Here is a 21,127-nt window from a genome sequence, read left to right on the forward strand (position 1 = left end):
CTGCTCCGTCCATTTTCTTTTATAATAATATTTAACGGCTGAGATTCGGATATTACAAAACGACGTTGTTTCGTTCCCTTTGGGAAATTCTTTCACCGCAACACTCCTTCTCCTCCACCGACCGCCGCCTCCGCCGCCGCTTATCAATGGGATGCTATTCAGTTTCGCTTAATTTCACAATTCAGGAATGCTTCCCTATTATTGATAGGTTGTAAACTTGCAGGTAAAATATTAAGCCTTCAAAGTGATACTGGCAAATGTGTAGTTCTGAATTTTTTTTTGGTACTAGGAAGGGTGTTCCTTAACTTTGGATAAAGAAGTGTCGCTCATAGGAACAGAAACTTAACCGTAGAATTCAATGAGGTCTTATGCCACTAACCAAACACCATAGGAATCAAACCCTTGAGATTCAATGAGGTCTTACGCCACTAACCAACACCTTGTTGGTGCTGTGAAATTACTTTTGGCGGATTGTGATTAATTGGTTAATTAAATTTAAGCAGGTGTTGCAAAATTCCAAAAAAAATTAAGCGTAAGGGAAGCTGTTTTGGCAAAGCAGGTTCAATCATTGCTTTGAGAGTAGCTTTAAAATTAGCTTCTTGAAGTGAATTTTGCTTGCAGCAGTTGAAAGGATCAACATGATCAAGTTTAGCCTTATAAAGATGTGTAACGTCCTACGTTTATAACAATTATATGCATAAATTTCATTGCTTAAATCCATGCAAAAGCTTATATGTTTTCTGTTTTCTGTGATCTTCGTATATGGCAATGCAGAACAATGATATATATACACATATATTTCCTATTAGTTTTCTACTTAACAGGATTTTGTCCTGCTCCATTTCATTTTAATAAAAATCTAAAATGAAGTGTTTCTTGGTTCAGTTTTTATAATAAGTATGAGAGATTTTTAGGTGAACTCAGATGAACAGACCATTATGTGAAATTGGACAAGAATCCTTTGTCCTAAGAAAATCATGTCTCTATATATCTAGTCAATCAAGTTTCACAAAATATTAGAAAAATATTAATTTATGTTATTATGATTTTTATTATTAATTAAATGATATTTTCTAATTGGATGAGTAAACAAAGTGGACAAGAATGAGGGTATGTAATCTCCATCCACGTGATACTATATTATTGGAGGAGACATAATTGAAGACACCATGTTGTAATCTTCATCCTCTTTAGGTGGTGATGATTTGTTTGTTTTAACTTTTAATTGAAGTTTCAGGGAAAAATTTCATTGTATTATCTTATCTCTTGAGAAAACTCATAGCAATGGTAGACAACTAGTGAGAGGCAGTTCTTCTCACTTGGTTGTGAAACAACTTCAGCACAGAGTTGCATCAAACCTACACTTAATGATTGTTTTCATGGTTTGTTGTTCCTACATGAGATACATCATTCTGAGTAAATAATCATTTCTGGTACTTTTTATTTTATTTTGTGCTTTTAGACCATCCAAAATGCATTAGCATTAACTTAAATTTTAATACATCCAATGATATGATACAACAACTTGGAAGATTGGCAGAAAGTTGATGGAACTTTTGCCTTCAATTTAACTTCCTTTCAAAAGCAAACCAATGCATAGCTTTCTAATAGGTGTATAGCATCTTAAGGTTTTGTCTTATCAACAGAAGGAAAAAAATCTGACCCTCTAAGTTACCTCTTTTTAATAAGACAGATATATCTAAAAAACCAAATGAAACACCTTATGCTAATGATTTATCTGAAAAGAACCATGTAACCATTCACTCTTTGGATAGCTGTGTAGCTACCTGTTTTTTTTCTTGTCACAGGGCCACAGGCTGAAGCATATTATAAGAAGCGCAAATGGAGAACAGAAACTGAACTTGTAACCACAGCACTACCAGGATTTGCCTTAAAGACCAGGTATGATGAGACAAATGCTATACTGTAACTATTTAGGAGCATAAAAAGGAGAAACACCCTTCAAGATAGCATTCCTCTCTAGCCACACACACCAAAGGGTTGCAAAACCTGAAGGCTGCCATGCAATTTTAGTCTACTTGTTTCTACTCCAACCTGCATAGAGAATCGTAAAAACGGTTATAGGTTAAAGGGAAATGCCTAGTGCTCCCAAAAAATTATTCTTGTAAAGAAAAGTAGGCACCTTATAATACAAAGATAAGTGGCCTACCATCTTTGCGCTGGATCTGCTCATATAACACACTAGGATAAAGAGAAGTTTGAGTCCTAACTACTACGAATTTGCTGCAAGTCATTTCCGTTCATCATGTTATGTATCTCAGTCCAAACTAAAGATAACCTCAGAGGGAACTTCGCACTTTCAATCAGGGTTATGAAGGGATATTTGAAGGTTAGAATTGTGAGTTGTTGGGATTTGTTTAGAAGAAGAAGAATAGAAAATGCAGAGAAGAAGAATAGAAAGGAATGAACAATGCAGTGTTATTCTCATTGAGTGTGCAAAGCAAACAGCTTACTATTTATAGTAAGTTTAACAACCAACTAACTAAATAGAATTTTAAATTGTTTCCATAAAAGGCAAGTCACCAATTCTTCTCTAATTGCACAACACTACATATAAAGACTTGAATTACAATTTACTTTCAACACTCTCCCTTAAGACAAGTCTTTGAGAGATAACACTCTCATCTTCTTCAACAACTCTTCAAACCGATCCACCCTCAAGCCTTTTGTGAATAAATCTGCTAATTGCAACTCAGTTTTGCAATACTCCATTTGTAGCCTTTCTTTATTGACCAAGTCTCTAATGAAGTGGAACCTTACTTCAATGTGTTTACTCCTTCCATGGTTTACTGGATTTTTTGACAAATTAATGGCTGAGATGTTGTCAATCCGTAGCTGCAGAGGCACCTTCAATTTCATTCTCATCTCCTTTAACAGTTCTTCTAACCACACAGCTTGACAAGCTGCATAGCAGGCTGAGATGTACTCTGCTTCACAGCTTGAGAGTGCTACAACTTGCTGTTTTGTTGAGGACCAAGAGATTGGAGCATTGTTGAGTAGGAATAAGTATCCAGAAGTGCTTTTTCTTTCAACCAAATCCCCACCATAATCAGAATCTGCATACCCAATCAATACCAGTTCTGATGATCTTTGTCTTCCTGTTGGAAACAGTATGCCTCTGTCCATAGTGCCTCTTATGTACCTCAACACTCTCTTGGCTGCTATGAGATGAATCTTCTTTGGTTTGCACATAAATCTGCTCACCAAACCAACACAATATGCAAGGTCAGGTCTGCTGTTGCATAGGAATCTTAGTGATCCTACAATCTGCTTGAACATGGTTTCATCAACTGATTCTCCTTCTTCATTCTTGGTCAGCTTCAAGTTTGTTTCAATTGGACTCCCTACTGAATTGCAGGAGTCCATGTTAAATTTCTTCAAGACTTCACTAGCATATTTCTTTTGATGTAGCATGATTCCTTCCTTGGTGTATGCAAATTCTAGTCCTAGGAAGTAGCTCAATTTTCCTAAGTCAGTCATTTCGAATTCTGCATTCATGACCCTTTTGAATTCATCCATGCTTGCTTGACTTGAACCAGTTAGCAATAGATCATCAACATATAAGCAAATTATGAGCAGATCTCCTTCTATACCTTTTATGTAGACACCATGTTCAACTTGGCATTTCTGAAAATTAAGCTTAAACAGGAATGCATCTATTCTCTTGTTCCAAGCTCTTGGAGCTTGTTTCAACCCATACAAGGCTTTGTTTAACTTGTACACATGTTGTTCTCTGCCCTTTATCACGAAACCTAGTGGTTGTTGCACATAGACTTCTTCTATTAGTGGTCCATGGAGAAAGGCTGATTTTACATCAAGGTGAAACAACCCCCAATTCTTAGCACTTGCTATTGCAATCACTGCTCTTATAGTCTCAATTCTGGCCATAGGAGCAAATACTTCCTTGTAGTCTAAGCCTTGTCTTTGTAAGAACCCTTTTGCCACTAGTCTTGCTTTGTACTTTGAGATTGATCCATCAGGATTTAGTTTTTGCTTGAAGATCCATTTGACTCCTATTTGATTTTTGCCACTAGGTAGTTCAACCAAGTCCCAAGTTCCATTTCTTTCTATGGACTTTATTTCTTCATCCATTGCCAACTTCCATTCTATCTGATTCAGAGCTTCTTTTTCATTTATTGGTGTTGCTTCAGCCATTAGTGCTAAGTGTATCAGATTCCCTTCATCATTGATCTGATCATCTGCATTCAACTCATAGTCTCTGAATCTGTTTGGCAAGGTTCTTGTTCTTTGTGATCTCTGAACTCTAGGTGTCTCAGTGATCTCTTCAGGTTGTTTTTCTGGTTCAGTTTCATCTTCTATGCTCACAGGGATCATTCTTTTCAGAGAGGTTTGCTTGTGCTGCCAATCCCATCTTTCTTGTTCTAGGATTACCACATCCCTGCTGATCTGAACCTTTTCTTTGATAGGATCATAGAGTCTGTAAGCTCCAGTTGAGTGATATCCTATGAATACTTTGGCTTCACTCTTGTCCTGAAGTTTGGTTCTTTTCTGGTATGGTATGTGACAAAAGGCTAGTGATCCAAATACCTTGAGATGATTAACCCCTGGTTTCTTGCCTGACCATGCTTCAAGGGGTACCTTCCCTTCAAGCTTCTTTGTAGGACACCTATTCAGTATGTAGACTGATGTTGATACTGCTTCAGCCCACAATTTTTGAGGCAATTCCTTCTCCTTCATTAAGCTTCTTGCCATATTCATGATGGTTCTGTTTCTCCTTTCTGCTAGACCATTGTGTTGTGGAGTGTATGGTGCAATTACCTCATGCTTTATCCCATTTTTCTGCAATAGATTTCAAATTCAGTTGATGTATATTCTTCTCCCCCATCTGTTCTGAGTAATTTGATCTGCTTTCCACTCTCCTTTTCCATATTTGCCTTGAAATTCAAGAAGGCTTCATATGCTTCACTCTTAGCTTTCACGACATCCAGCCAGATCATTCTGCTATGCTCATCCACAAATATTATAAAGTACTTGTTTCCTGCCAATGATGGTGTTTCAAATGGGCCACACACATCAGAATGTACCACTTCTAGAATGGACTTGGATCTCATCTCTGTTTCTGATTTGAAGGAGTTCCTTGTTTGTTTTCCTATCAAGCAGATTTCACATACTTTTTCAGGTAGAGATATAGTTGGAATTCCACTTACCAATTGTTTTGACCCAAGTTGATGCAGGTTCTTGAAGTTGAGGTGGCCATATCTGGAGTGCCATAGCCAACTCTCATCAGTAGTTCTCATAGTGGTCAAGCATTGTGTTTCTACAGCATTGATGTTGACTTGGAATGTTCTATTCTTGGTCAGTTTGCTTCTGAGTATGAGTCTGTTCTTTGCATCAGAAAGTTCAAGCTATTCATCCTTCATTACTACACTGAAGCCCTTTTCCAGTAATTGGCCAATACTTAGCAGATTACACTTCATATTTGGTACTAGCAATACATCAGTGATTATTGCTTTTGAGCCATTTTGTCTTGTGATCACCACATTTCCAGCTCCCTCCACTTCTAATGAGCTATCATCTGCAAATTTCACTCTGCTCTTTTTTGAGGAGTCAAACTCTGTTAGCCATTCTTTGTGTCTTGTCATGTGATTGGAGCATCCAGAATCCAGATACCAAGACTCAGTTTGTGAGCTTTCTGCATATGTAGTTACCATTAGATTCAATGGTTCTGAGTCTGAGTCTCCTTGCACAGCATAGGCTTCTTCTTGACTCTTGGTTTGTTTTGTTCTATCACTAGGACATTCATATGAGTAATGACCTAACTTGTGACAATTGAAGCACTCCACCTTTCTTTGGCATAGGCTTCTTCTTGATTCTTGGTTTGTTTTGTTCTATCACTAGGACATTCATATGAGTAATGGCCTAACTTGTGACAATTGAAGCACTCCACCTTCCTTTTGTCAAATCTTTTCTGGTTTTGGCAAGCTGTTCTTGGTCTTCCTCTCTTATCAGATGATTCTGTCCAGTCTTGGTTGCTTCTACTTCTCTCATTGTTCTTTGGCCATTTTTTGTTCTGATCAGGTTTATTTCTCCACTTCTTATCTTTCCTCTTATCCTCATAGGTTGCCTTTAATGCTTGCTCTGCCCTTTTTCCTGCACCTGAGCTTCTGTCAAGGAGTCTCATTTCATGAGCTTCAAGTGAGCTTTGAAGCTCCTCAATTTTCATCTTAGTGATGTCTTTGGACTCCTCTATGGCAACCACTATGAAATCAAACCTTTGAGGCAGAGACCTCATGATTTTCTCAATCACCATGAGGTCTGTGATTGATTCACCATATCCCTTCATCTGATTAGTTATGGCTAGCATTTTGGTGAAGTATTCACCAATCTTGTCACCCTCTTCCATGTGTAGGAGTTCATATTGCCTTCTGAGAGTTTGCAATTTCACCTTTTTTATTTTGTCTCCACCCTCATGGCTTCTAATCAAGATGTCCCAAGCTTCCTTAGGTGATGGCTCCCTGAATTTTCTCAAAGTGGACATCATCCACGCATTGATGAATCAGGAATAGAGCCTTGTTGTCCTTCTTCTTTGCTTCTTTATGCAGCATCCTTTGGTTTTCTGTTGCTTCAAGACTCAGTGCTGTGTATCCATCTTCAACTACTTCACTAACTTCTTGAAAGCAGAACAAGACCCTCATTTGTGTCCTCCACCGATCCCAATTCTTCTCAGTGAGGATTGGAAGGCCCATTGATTGAAGGTTTGTGCTATTTCCCACCATTTCTTGATCTTCTTACATCAATCTTCCCCTTCCTTCTTGTTATTGATTCACCCTCAGCGAATTGGAATCCCCTTTTCTTGCACACTCACCTTGATCCTTCACACACACACACTCACCCGCAGGTCCTTGGATCTTTAGCTCTTGATACCAGATTTGTTGGGATTTGTTTAGAAGAAGAAGAATAGAAAATGCAGAGAAGAAGAATAGAAAGGAATGAATAATGCAGTGTTATTCTCATTGAGTGTGCAAAGCAAACAGCTTACTATTTATAGTAAGTTTAACAACCAACTAACTAAACAGAATTTTAAATTGTTTCCATAAAAGGCAAGTCACCAATTCTTCTCTAATTGCACAACACTACATATAAAGACTTGAATTACAATTTACTTTCAACATGAGTTAGGAACTGAAGAAGATTTTCATGAGAACTTTCTCCATAGGAATGCAAAGTCCAAATTCTTCTATCAGAATTGGTTGAGAGATCGAATAGATATATACTCAAGTAACCCAAAGGGATTGTAATAGACTAGTTTCTTTATCATTCAGATGTCTACGAAAAGAAATTTGCGAACTTCTTATTTGTGATGTACTTTGCTTTAACTGCATTGCAATGCAGTTCCAGTGATCTTGGTGCACTTCAGCAACTCTTGATTTAATAGATGATTAGCAATAAATATATAGTTGTATGTACATTCACATCATTGCCTTTATGTTTTGAGTATCAAATATTGTGAAAGTAATCACTAATCATTTTATGGAGAGACACAACACAAATATTCTCATGGAATGCTTCAATTCAATCTCTGCATGGCAGAGGGGCCTCCTCTAGGATCCTTAGATCACTAACACCAATTTCTTCAATTCTAAGTTCACATTTAATTATACTTTGAATAAAATCTTCTGCTAAAGATTGTCTATGTTTGAGAACTTTGGAATGCCTTCTACAGACATTACATGGTGTCAAATTTCATTCAAAATTTAATGAAATGTTCTTGGAGTGTGCAAGTTTTCTGAGATATTTTCACTGCTGATAATTGAACTGGACGTGTAAAAGAGATATGTTGTCTTTTATAGTCTTTAATGTAGATACCAAAATAATATTTAAAGGTACCAAAATAATATCATATGAGAGAAAAACTTGGATGGAGACAACCTTAATAAATCACATTTGGAAATATACAATCATAGTTTGACAAATCATTAAATTGTGAATCACACTACATTAACTCAACATTTTTTCCCTCTTTCTCTCTCCCTTCGGTCTTTCTCTTTCCTCTCTTGATCTCCTATTTAATTATTTGGTGCAGTCACAATTTATTGATTTATCAAACTATGATTGAATGTCTCCAAATGTGATTTGTTGAAGTTATTTCCAACCAAGTTTTTCTCTAAATTGTTATCTATATCTATACTATATTTGCATATTAGTCTGCTATGGGGGGCACCTGCCTGCCCAAGCTATCACAGGCATGCTGGTGCATTTTTCCATGGCGTTGTGGGCAATTCGACCGAGTCATAATATGGTGTAACTAACCATATAGTAAGTTATATTTTTCTATTTTGCCTTTAATATTTTAATTTCTAAAAAATCATATAATTATATGTAACCACCAACATATTAACCATTCTCTCAATTTCTCTCACTTTCATTTGATAATTAAAATAAAACAAATAAGTACAATATAAAGTATACTCAATAAAAATATTTTGATTTACTACAATAAAACCTATAAAACTGAAATACTCAACTCCATAAAATAAAATTATTTGCAGACGGACACTGAATATATATCACCACACTAGTTATAATAAAGGTGATAGTGAAATCTTTTACAAAAACTATACGAAGTTATTTTAATTTAAAAAATATAATATAATATTTATACTTTGTCGGTATAAAGATTTATATATAATTATTATATTATTTTTTATAATTGTACGTTACTTTTCTTCTTAAATAATCGAAGAATCAATAATAATTAAGTTTATACGGTGAATAAAACAATTATTTTTTTTAAAATTTTAATTGAAGCATAAAAAATCTGATATTTGGATAGAGCCCATTCCGGCCATTTTGGTTGAGAGTTGCAGCTTTCAGCTTTTCCATTCTAAGCACTTAAACCCTTTCTGATAAGCCCTTTCTTCTCTTCCCCATGACCACGTTTCTCTTAAACCCTTTTGCACCTTTTCCTTCTCACACTCCCATTACTACTACACGCTCAAAACCCTTTCCCTTTTATCGCCACCACTTCCTCCCATCTTCACCTCATTCAAAAAATCTCACATTTTCATCTCGTTGTGCTAAAAGTCGACGTGAAAATCTCAACGGTAAAGATTTTGATCTAGACCTCATTAAGGAAGACCTAGAAAGCCTTGAAGATGGTGCTGGTGATTTTGGAAGAAGGGAAGATGAGAAAGACATTGATATGGACCTACTACAAGTACTAAATGATGATGGTGCAGATGAAGATGAATATTCAGGTATACAACAAAAGAAAAACAAGGATTTTGATAAAGACCCAGAATTTGCTGAAATTATTGGTGGTTTTCTTGATGACCCACAAAAGGCACAGTCTAAGGTTAGCACCAACCAACCTTTGAATTTGTTCCATCAATTGCTTTTATCAAATTAGGATCTTTATGTAAGCGACACTTATTAGGAGCGGCAACCACAAACCCTAAAATTGATTAGTTCATTACCCAAAAAAATTAGGACCTTATGTGCTTTTTTATTAGTAGTAGTACTTGAAAGGATTTTTACATGTGTTTGGATAGCATCTTAAAAAAAATAAGAAGTTAAAAAGTAGATCCGACGCCTATTTTAGAAGCTAATGGAATATTAAGTTGTTTTAACAATGACAGTTTTTGGTATAAGCACTTCTCAAACCTTATATCCAAATTTAAAATAGCTTTTTCTTTAAAAGAAAAGTTTAAAGAGACCTTAGTCCTTAAAACTAGTTAACATGTGGCTTTTCATGGACTAATTTGAATGATGGAATGCACATTCAGGAACCTTAGGATAAATTTCTATCATTCAGTTATTAATATGACAAAAGTTGCATGATACAAGTTCCTCCATATTAATCTTTGTTTAATTTTATTAGAATTTTAAACATTTATTATGGAATCAACATTCAAAGAACGCTTGACAACTCACCTTGAGTACCATTAGCATAAATTGAATTTAGACTCTTTATTTTCGCACGAGGGTTTTTTTTGTTTCAATTTTTAAGGGTGATATATACTTCAAGTTGTTTAGAATTAAAGAGGAGAAGCATGAAGTGAACTTTGAATCTGAATGCAAATAGATTTTATTTGTTTTTATATCTAATACGCTCGACTGGTTTGCAGATGGAAGACAGACTAAGAAGGAAGAGAAGCAAAATACTGCACGCAAAGACTGGATCAGGAATACCAATGAAAGTATCAGTTAACAAGTAAGTTCACGTTGCATATATGTGGTTGTATTATAGAGCTTTCTGTTGCGTGTGCTTATATAGTTGCATGTTTCTTATTATGAAGTGCCGATGCATATATGTGGTTGTACCATAGAGCTTTCTGTTGTTTGTGCTGTTGACTGGAGATCTGAGAGCTACCCCCAACTTATTCATAAGACACTATGTTTGCATGTTATGTGCATTAAAGGTTGGGTTTCAAACATTCTGCAGCTCCATGTTTTCTTGCCTCTATTTATAAGAAAGCTATGCTGCATCACTGGTTGCCATGTGAATAATCCCTACATGATTTCTTCTTATGTGTTTCATAACATGCTTTCTCTTAGCCTATTTAGCTATTCTCGTGAACAATCTGAATATTGCAGAAATGTTTTTTCAATCAAATGCAGATAGCATACATTTTTATTATAAATGTCATGTAGCCAAGGCCTTTGACATTTTATTTTGGGTCCACAAAATGACATGTCCATGTTTCATTTGGTAATACTTACTATCATTTATTTGCTTTGAGTTGGAATCTGCATGATGCAATAATTTAATATTCTGTTTTCTTACTCACTCTTAATGCTGCCATTTCCAGATTTGATTTTTCAAACTCGTTTATATGGTTTGAGTTTCACAATACCCTATTGCCAAAAGACATCTCCTTAATTTGTGATGTAAGGAACTTTCTCCTACGATTCTGCTTTGTTAAATATTCTCCAAGATGTACGTATGTTTCTGTTAGAAAATTTTGTTGAATTTTGATCTTTGCAGACTATTCGAGCATGGCACATTATTGGCCGACTTGGTGGATGCAATTCTATGAATATGCAAGTAAGTTTTTCTCTTCTGAGATGTATGCAACTTTTTGTGTGTGAATTTCAAACATTATTTTGTTGCTTATAAAAGTAGCTTAATTTTGTACAGCTGTCACAGTCTCCGATGGAGAAACGACCAAGTTATGATTATATTCAGGGAGCAAATGTGACACCAACTACATTTTACAACATTGGGGATCTTGAGGTTCAAGATAACTTGGCTCGAATATGGTGCACGCTAATTGCAAATGCGTTTTTCATGCTTCGTTATACATACTATTGTGATTTGAAGTTTGATGTGCAAATACTAATAGTTTCTTGTTGTGATATAACAACAGGGTGGATATTGGAACTAGTGAACTGGTGCTTCTGGATGTTTTGATAAATGCACTGACACAGATAAGCTCCGAGTATGATCTCCACTCTCTTGATTCAGTTCAAACTTCAGTTATTTACAATAGAAAAGCCAATAATATAGATTTCTTGTAAAAAAACCCAAATAATATAGTTTAGTGACTCACCAACCAAAGCTAAGAAATGCACAGTTATTTTGGTAATTAACATGAGAAACAGTAATAAATAGAAGTTGCTTTATTCTCTCTCTCTGAAGAATGAATACTCAGGGAAAGAGCCAATTATCTGATATTTGTGTCTGATGCAACCTGAATCTTCAAATCTTAATGGACATGTTAAATTTTGTTGTCTTGGAGTTGTTTTTGTTGCCTCCTGAGTTGTATGTTAGTGCCCATGCTTCCCATAATTCTTTCTCTAAAGCTCGGACCGGATATGTGTCTTAGAGAGAACTTTTTAAGCCCATTTCCTCTAGCTTAAAATCCCTTCAGTACTAATGGTGTATTTGATAAAAAGTTTCAGCGTTTTATTTTAGCAGCCAGCCGACTCCACCTGGTGGGAGTAATGCTTGGTGGTTGTTGTTTTTAATGGCCATGCTTCTCAGCTGGCTTGCTCCAAATCCTAATGCGTGACAAGATAATCCTTAGGAGCTTATCTTTCCTGGGTGCCTTCCATACTTATGTATTGTTATTACTTATTAGATATAAAAAGTCCCAGTGTTATTTTTCTTCTTCTTTTTAGTGCCCATGCCTCAGCACACTTGCTCTTAAGACTGTATGTGTGTGCCTTTGTCCTTCCTTCGGTATGTTTGCTATATTAGATGATAGGGTGCAGGGAGTTTGCGACCTGGATAGATCTTCAACAGTGGACTAAGCTAAGAACCACATAAGTGAATCAGACCCATCTTAACATAAAACCTTAAGATTATAGGTTTATATGTTCGTCCACTTATATGTTCCTCACTTTATCCACTCCCCCTCGACATGAGATTTAACTTATTTACACTTGTTTCCTAACATTAGATAAAAATGTTGGGGCACTCTTTTTTATTTTCCTTAAATTATTCTCATCAATTTCTTTTTACTATTTGGTTGTTATTTGGTAGTTTTGTTGGGATCAAGCAAGTGATGATTGGTGGAGATGAATTTGAGAATTGGAAAGAGAATTTGACATCAGAGGCTTCAGGTTTTAGTGTTCACAAGATCTAGCAAATTCTCTAGGCATATGAGGATACTGAATAGAGAGGCTAATGAAGAGGAAATCAGCAAATACTGCATTGTATCTCTGTCTATTATTAGTGAGTAGAATACTAAACAATGATCATAAGTGCCTCATGCACTGGGTCAAAAGATTTGTGCCTGAAATTATTTGTAGTTTATATCCTTTCCCCCCTTTTGTGAATATGTAGGTTACACTAGTAACTTTTTTAGGCCTTCATATTTGAAAGTAATGAATCTATAAGGTAGATCAACTTAAAGGGATCTCATTTAACACCTTGGTAAGACTTGAAACTAAGACTTAAGATAAATATGGCCCCTTGTCACTCATATAAAAGTTAATTTTGATACATTTGTTTGAAGTTTTAGATTTATATCATTCTAGCCCCTAGTTATTTTTTTTACCTTTTCAATAAAATAATAATTTTGTAAATAATTTTGTGAATAATTTTTTATTGTTAAGTACATTTTTAGAAAATAATTTCAGGTTTTGAAACAAGATTTTGTTAAATATTAGATTAGATTGGACATGTGGTACTGTTTTCTACACTTTGTTAAGTGTTTTTTTTTCTGACTCTTTTATTATTGTGGTTAGATAATGACAATGGGCTCCAAATAATGTAGTTCATACAGCATTATTAGACACCAAAGTTTGTCACTTTATATTCTGGAATTGTTTAGTTTTTTTTAGTACTACCAAGTATATATCCTTACCTTTTGGGTAAGAAGTGTGTTTGTTTAGCTTTGATGTTGGATAATGTTGTACAAATAATATTAGTGATTACCTGCATAAAATTTTGGCCCATGATTAAATTATATGTTGCTTTCAAATTAAAAATCGTTAGAGAAATATATGATTTGATAATCAGCACAATTAAAAAAAGCTAGCACTACAAAAATGATCACTAAGCAAATCATGTACATCAAAACTAATAAGGTTATTTTTTATTGACTAATCAAGCAAGGATTCAGAACTTTATGTTATTGAGTGTGATACATCAATTAATGGCATCATCTATCTTACATAGTAAACCTGATTATGTGTGCTTGATACTATATATAGTTGGTTTTAAGCTTAGATAAAAAGTGAAAGTTGTGTTAGAAAGTTTATAGCCAACGTAAAACTTTATTGAATTTATATGATATGGATAAACAATGTTGATTTGTGTTATATGGTTTGATTTGGACTATGCACCTTATTGATTGAATTTCCTTTATCCTAATGAAGTTGGCTTATGATGTCAATGACTTGGTTATAATTCTATTTGGACCATAGTTTCACAAATAATTTCTTTTTTGCCCTGCCCCTTCCCTAGATTTGGATGCTTTTTTCTGATTATTCTGGGACCATTATGAACCTCATGAATATTGAGTTCAAAGTAAAACTTTAGTTAAGCATTGAATGTAAATTCGGCCAAACCAATGGCACTATTATAATGACACATACAAGAAACTCAAACTAGCTAGGTCCTTATGTTTTATGTATGTATGTAACATTTTATATAAGATAAATGTACATAATATTATAAATCCCATGAATGTTGAGATCAAAGTAAAACTTTGATTTAGCATTGAATATAAATCCTGCCATACCCAATGTCTCTATTCTGATGCAAGAAATTGAAACTAGGTAGTCCCCTGTGTTTTATGTATGCACATAGAAGATAAATTCACATAATAATAATACTACTACTATTTATCATATATGATCAGTTCATGGGGTCATGAAACTGATCCATCACCAGTCATTGGCATATAGAAGGTTTGCTACTTCTTGGTTCTATGTAAAAGTTACCTACAAAGTAAAAAAGCTGTGTTCTAAATCAGAAGAATAAAATCAACTAAGAGAACAATAGAAATATATATAAATTGTAAAGCACTTGGCAACATGTGACTAGTGTGTTTTGCATACCTTTGTTTTAGGATTTACAAGAGTTTTAACTTATGGTTGCAGTTGTGATTGTGGTCACGGTTAATGTAATTGTAGTTATTATTGTGTTGCAGTGTGAATTATTTTGTGAGTAAAAAAATATGTTTGATATCGATGCGACCCGATACGGTTGTGTTGCGGATTAAATCGGCCCAAATGCGGTTGCATTACAACCTGATTTGACCCAAATGTGGTCCAATGCGGTTGTGTTACGATCGCATCATTGTGGCTGGTATCACACTACAATTGAAGTGTGATGCGATTGTGGCGATCACCGCAACCGCAATATTACGGTCGCATCACGTGATGCGATCTGCAATTTCAAACACTAAGATTTCCTTTCCACCTCTAACTTTCTTTTACATCCTTACTTCTTTCACTCCCTTTAGTTTTATCACTCCTTTCTTTCCAAAGATATTTCACTCTCATAACTATAAACTTGGGGAAGAATAATGTTATGGTCAAGTTGGTTGCTAAATTGAGAAACTTTGTTGGGACTACAAAGTTCTCTTCCAATAATTCTATATGTAAGGTGTTGGAAAACATGGCAGAATCTATACAACAAGAAAAGAAATAATACAGAGAAAACTGAAATCATACAATGGGAAAGATTATACAATAAGAGTCAAACAGAACTTGTTTTATACCACATGCTAGAACAATTTTTAGATACTACTAAGATATATTTACCTTTTGGTTAAGGAACAATCTCTTTTGGGATGTGTGACTACTCCTCCTAACAACTGTCACTTTCAGAAATTGAATTCTTGACCTTTTGATCTTTCTAGGAATCTAGCAAAGTCTTACACCACCAGACCAACATATTGTTAAAAAATCTCTAGTTAATTTCTAATATCTAGATATCTCTAACAAAATATGGGAGACTAACAAGTGACAACTAGGTGAAATCTTTTAATGCAAGCAAAATAACCATAGCAAAAAAGTGGGTGAAATTGGGAGGGCCAGAAAAAAGATGGTAGAGAAGTGGGGATATTGGTGTTTATTCCATCCCAGTTCTAGAATACACGTCATAACTAGGCACAGACGACAACTATTGATCTATGTCCGAGCAAAATAAGCATGACCCAAGCATTCCCACACCTCAATCGAACATCTGAGTAGTCCGAGCCAACATGTATTGATTAGGCATAAGCGATAAGATAGTACGATACCATTTATGGCACTTGCTGTCGTGCCGCCTGCATGACACAAATCATTGCTAGATGCTGCATGCTACCTATGTCATATTGTTTCTCTCAATAGAAGACATAATGAACAAATGACGTAGCGACATATACTAATATGAGCGTAAGTTAACTATCCAGAGAGTATGGATTTGCCAAAGTCACTTGGCATGGGAAAAACAATCTTCGCTTGTCTGGGATAGACGCGACACACCATTTGGTCGGCTAGACCAACAATATCTACAAAAAATATTTCTCTCACTTCATAAATAAGGGTTCTCCTCTTTAAGGAAATTTACTGACTCACTTACGATTTCACTTTATCTCTTGCTTATTATTGTCTAAGTTCTTAACATATCTCTTGATATTATTCTCTGACATTCTATATATATTTCACATATTGACTTGATCGTCGGAAAATCTTTTGAAGTACATCCCGTTGTGTTCAAGAACTTCTCAGACAATATTAAAAGATTCCTCATCAAATCTATCATCCAGATCTACCTTCTCAAGACTAAAGAACAATTCTCAAATTAGATTGCAAAGCAAAAAAGACATTGGATTGTGTTTTTCTTCATCAAATTAAAATCAACCCAAATCTTAATTTTAATTTTAGATCCAAGATATCGAACCCTTCCTAATCGATTTATTGTAATATATTTCTCGTCAATTTTTATATTAACTTCACTCCAAACTGTTGAATAGAAAAATGAATTGTTTAAGCAAATATTTTATTGATCAAAATCAGCTCATCTCACCAACTTTTTTTTAATGAAGTTTGTAGTATTTATTTTTCTATTACACATAAGAGTACATTGCAACGAGAAAACATCTCCTTAATAAAAAACATTGTTTTGTTTCTGTTTAATAAAACAAATGTTTAAGAACAACAAAATTTAGTATAGAAATTTTGGTGCAAGTAGTTAGCTTAGGTATAACCTTCAAACGCGGTTAAGGTGCTGCTAACACCTTCACATTTCAAAATTGATTCCCAAACTAGTTATATTTGGTTGAACTCCCCGTCTTCTTCACATTTTGACGATTTCTATATATTTTCATGAAGACATGGTGATGACTCCATCTTTCATCGCATGCCCTAGTTCCTCCCGTGGGTTATGGTTGTGACACATACTTTTGTATATAAAAAATAAGGAATAATTCATAAAACTCTTTTAAACTTTATATCTTTTATAGGTAAATGTAACATCCTATAATAATAATAAATTGAATTATTATTAATTAATGTGTATGATTTTGAGTTTGTATGGAATGATTGTTATATGTTTTTTGTAATCTGTCTAGTGTTAGTTAAATAAATTGTGTAATATTTTAAAATATATTTAGGATTTGAATATCATAATGATAATTAATTAAGAGAATAAAATAGATAGTGTTTTTATTTAATAGTAAATAAGAGATTAGATTTTTCTAAAAATATAAGAGTATAAGGAGAAAAGGAAACCCTAACAACAGCCACAAGAGAAGGCAAAAGAAAATAGAAAGGAAAGGGGCAATGTTTCTCCGTCAATCAATTATCAGGTAACACTAGAACTCTTCTCAAAATTAAACTCCATAAGATTGTAAATTGGAGAATTCCTATAAGTGATGCAACTACTCTAGTAATTGGATTTATTGTTTTGGTCCTAGGAAGGTATTTTAGAATTAATGGCATATATATAAATGTTGAATATTTATCAATTTCAAAGAGATATGGAACAAAATCTTTACCAATTCTTCTATAAAGGTGAAACAACGTTGAGTTTCTTTGTAATGAATGTGAATTATTTTATGCTTTAAGGTTACCCATTATACTAAAAGCCTTACAACACATGATTAGATATGATTAATAATACTTTTATTATAATTGTTGATGTATGTCTAGAGTTTTGATTCAAAAGAAAGTAGGCTGTTTGGGTTCCAATAATATGTATGTATATGTGGAGAAACACAAAAGCCTATATAAGCATGTGCAAATTGATTCACTGTTATAGATTCTAATAAGATGTAAATAAAGAAACACTAAAGGTAATATATAGATATTTTTGGGTGTTGATTTAGTGCTTTAATGCATATGAAAATATTTTAGAGTAACCCAAGTATACATATTATGTTATATTTAATAACTATGGTTGGTCTACCAACGAGTGTTGGTTCAAGTGGTACATGCTTGATTCTCCTTAAGCAAGGTCTCAGGTTCGAGTCTTGTGGATGAAAAAATACCCGCTGGGAGAGTTAGCCCCACATACCTATGGATGTTCCCGACTCGGACAGGATTGCCTCTAGTGCGAGGATACCTGTGGGAAACAAAAAAAAAACTATGGTTAGTCTTTGAGGGGATCTGTGATCTAGTTATGTTGATTGTTCACTTTTGAGGAGGTTTATTACCTAATTAATTTGATTGATTGTTAACTGTTAAATTGTTAAAGACGTTTATTACCCAATTATGTTGATTGTTGAGGGGACCTTATGGTATGTTGATTGGCTTGGACACAAGCAAAATAATTCTTAGTCGCATGAAGACGAGCTTATTACTGGAAACGGAATAAGACACTCCTACGAACTCGGGGCACCGGGTGAGGGGCAGGGACCTCCAGTAGGCATGTAGTGTGCAAAATTTTAATCATGGATTGAAGATTCGAGACGATTGACGTTATATGCAAATTGATTTAAGTGTTATGATGTGTTTAAATTATATTCATCTTATTTATATTTAAGTTATGAGTAGTGAACTAAATTATAGAGTTAAGTGAGATTATTACTATTTATCTTTTACATTTCTATGGAGATTTTCCGTACTTGGTATGGCTAGAAATGTCATATTTTCTAAAGTTATGTCATTATAGTGTTACTGAGATTTTAATCTCACTATGCTTAGGTTTTGACAATTCTAGGGTCTTCTAAGAAATGATTGAGTACTAGGTGGAAGAGCCGCAGTCAAGAAACCATTGTAGATGATAGTTGATTGTCATTTGATATTTTTCTTTATCTTGTGATTTGTTAAGGAGACAATTATATGTTTGAGAGTATTTTAAGACTTTGTTCTTAACCTCTTTATATGAAGTCGAGTTTATGATGTTGAATTAATTTAATAATTCTTTATTTAGTTTTTTTCTCATATTGAGGTGTTATTCTGCTACATTAAAGAAAGTTTAATGTAGTGAGAATATTTTAATGGATAGGTTTCCGTTTGTATTTTATTATCCAAATTATGGTGTTACATTTTTTGTAGTAATAGTTAGTCACCTCTAAACATGACATTAGGAACTTGATAGAGTCTTATTATGTTCCCTTGTTTGTTCTTTGTCTTCCAAACATTCAAAATACTTGAGTACATTATGTTAAAAGTAGCTAACTCAATATTTTGTGCTTTGTATGTAGAAATATGGCAGGACCAGGGAGTTCAAGGTGCGACAACAACAATGAGCACACCGTTGACGATCCTTTAATAATTACCTTACAAAAAATTGCCAACACATTAGAAGAGTAGGCAGCTGCTACCGCTGCTACTAATTAGATCCTCGTACAGCTCCAGAATAATGTGAATGGAGGAGTTAACCATCAAGGATATGCAAGTTTGGATGAATTCAGAAAACATGCTCCACCATCTTTCAAAGGGGAGTATGATCCGATAGTTGCCGAGGGATGAATTCAAGACGTAGAAAAGATCTATCAGGTGATGGGACGCACTAATGAACAAAAGGTTGACTTTGTGGTGTTTATGCTTAAGGCGGAGGCATAACATTGGTGGAGAAGTGCTAGAGGGAGACTTAATGCACTCAAGACTGCTATCACGTGGGAGGTATTTCGATCAACATTTTGGGAAAGTATTTTCCCCAGAATGTGAGGAATGAGAAGGAAAGCGAGTTCTTGCAGTTAAAGTAAGGAGACATGAGCGTGGGTCAATATGTAGCAAAGTTTGAGGAACTCTCAAAGTTCTCCCTATACTTGGTGAATCATCCTGACGAGGAATGGAAGGCGATGAAGTTCGAACAAGAATTGAAACTAGTGTTGTTTGGACTGGACCAGGCCGGACGGTCCAACCGGTCCGACCGTAACCCGCTATAGGGGACTGTCCCATACCACCCAAAAATCGGGGTGGTCTTCCAGGCCATCCACAATCCGGTCTAACCGGATTGGACCAGGAGAAACCGGAATAACCCGGTTGGTTAGACCGGACCGGTCTAAACATAATTAAAAAAATAAAAAATGAAATAGAAACAGTTCTCCTCCATAACACTCAACACATAAAGGAAGAAATAGGAGAAAACCTAGCCGTGACTTACCTTCAAAGAAAACCTCTCTTGCTCACCGCCCTGCCATCGTTCTTCACTGCTTCTGGTCGTCGTCTCCGCTGTGCCGTCTAAGATTGTCGCCATCTAATATTTTGTCTTATTGTGCCATCATTCTAAAGAGTACAGAGCCATGTTGTATAGTGATGAATTTTGTCCATACTCCATATTATATTTTTAATTGATAGTTAAAGTGTTATTTCTTGGTTGTTAATTAATAGCTTCTCAAAAGTACTGCTAAAGTTAACAGCTTCTCAAAAGCATTATTTTGCAAAAGCACAACTAGATCCCTTAGACTTAAAATGTTAAAATCTACTTCTCAAAAGCACTGCTAAAGTGATATTTCTTGGTTGAGAATCTCATCTAAAGGAAAAATAAAGTACAATACTTTTGTTTGTATTTGTTTGAGATGGAATGAGTGAATGAGATAAACATTACTATGTATAATTCTAATAAAGTATAAACAATGGGTAAAAATTTGTTTAATGCACTTATATTTTAATTTATGTCTATACATTATGCAATATATAACGCCCCGAAAAATACTCTTTATTTATTACGCGGAAAAGTGAGTTATTTTTTTTTTGAAATTGGTGATATAAAATTGTTTCCTTTTAAAAACCTTTCCTTTTCCGGGACATCACTTAAGTAACTCGAATACGAAAAATCAACTTATCGTTATCGAATGATAACTTAACCTGATTCACAATTTCCTGAATAATACGATGTATATAATCAGTTAAGTCATAGTCAGTTCATACAGACTAGGTCAGCAAAGGCGGAAACTACATCGCCACTAACATATACAAAATCAAAAGAAACACAACCCCCACCAAAAACAAAAGGGGAGATCGACTGATCCACAAGTTGACTCAATAGATTCCAGGAATGTTGGACCCCTCACTCGGGTCCTCCTCCTCTTCTGAATCAGACACGAGGTCGATCACCTCTACCGAGCTCTCTACATTGACGAGCTCAACGACCTCGTCCTCCTCTTCCTCCACTTCATTATGCCATAACCCATCGACATAATTCGGAGGGGATGACATTCTCAACACCGGAGCCTTCCTGCGGGAACCTCCTCCAAGACCACTGCTCCTCTTGGCTCTACTGGATGACGGAGCACCCAAACAATCTGACCAC

At 34.9% G+C, this 21,127-nt stretch overlaps 1 protein-coding gene across 5 annotated transcripts; it reads left to right on the forward strand.

The window, feature by feature from the left end:
* Nucleotides 8,811-13,360, forward strand: LOC109353281. 5 transcript variants are annotated; one of them, XR_002108441.1, is made up of 9 exons: nucleotides 8,811-9,337; nucleotides 10,110-10,195; nucleotides 10,794-10,872; nucleotides 10,970-11,029; nucleotides 11,123-11,244; nucleotides 11,352-11,423; nucleotides 12,470-12,582; nucleotides 12,623-12,698; nucleotides 13,342-13,360. XR_002108441.1 is itself a non-coding variant. In XM_019595486.1 (8 exons), exons 1-7 carry the CDS (start codon nucleotides 8,912-8,914, stop codon nucleotides 12,570-12,572), a joined length of 948 nt encoding a protein of 315 aa, XP_019451031.1. In that variant the 5' UTR covers nucleotides 8,811-8,911; the 3' UTR covers nucleotides 12,573-12,588; nucleotides 12,624-12,801. The 5 variants fall into 5 exon arrangements, 4 of the variants coding, with proteins under 4 accessions (XP_019451031.1, XP_019451032.1, XP_019451033.1 ...); XM_019595486.1 differs by lacking the exon at nucleotides 13,342-13,360 and having other exon boundaries at nucleotides 12,470-12,588; nucleotides 12,624-12,801; XM_019595487.1 differs by lacking the exon at nucleotides 13,342-13,360 and having other exon boundaries at nucleotides 12,470-12,588; nucleotides 12,627-12,801.

The sequence above is a fragment of the Lupinus angustifolius genome, chromosome LG08 (genome assembly GCF_001865875.1).
Source record: "Lupinus angustifolius cultivar Tanjil chromosome LG08, LupAngTanjil_v1.0, whole genome shotgun sequence".
Lineage (NCBI taxonomy): Eukaryota > Viridiplantae > Streptophyta > Magnoliopsida > Fabales > Fabaceae > Lupinus > Lupinus angustifolius.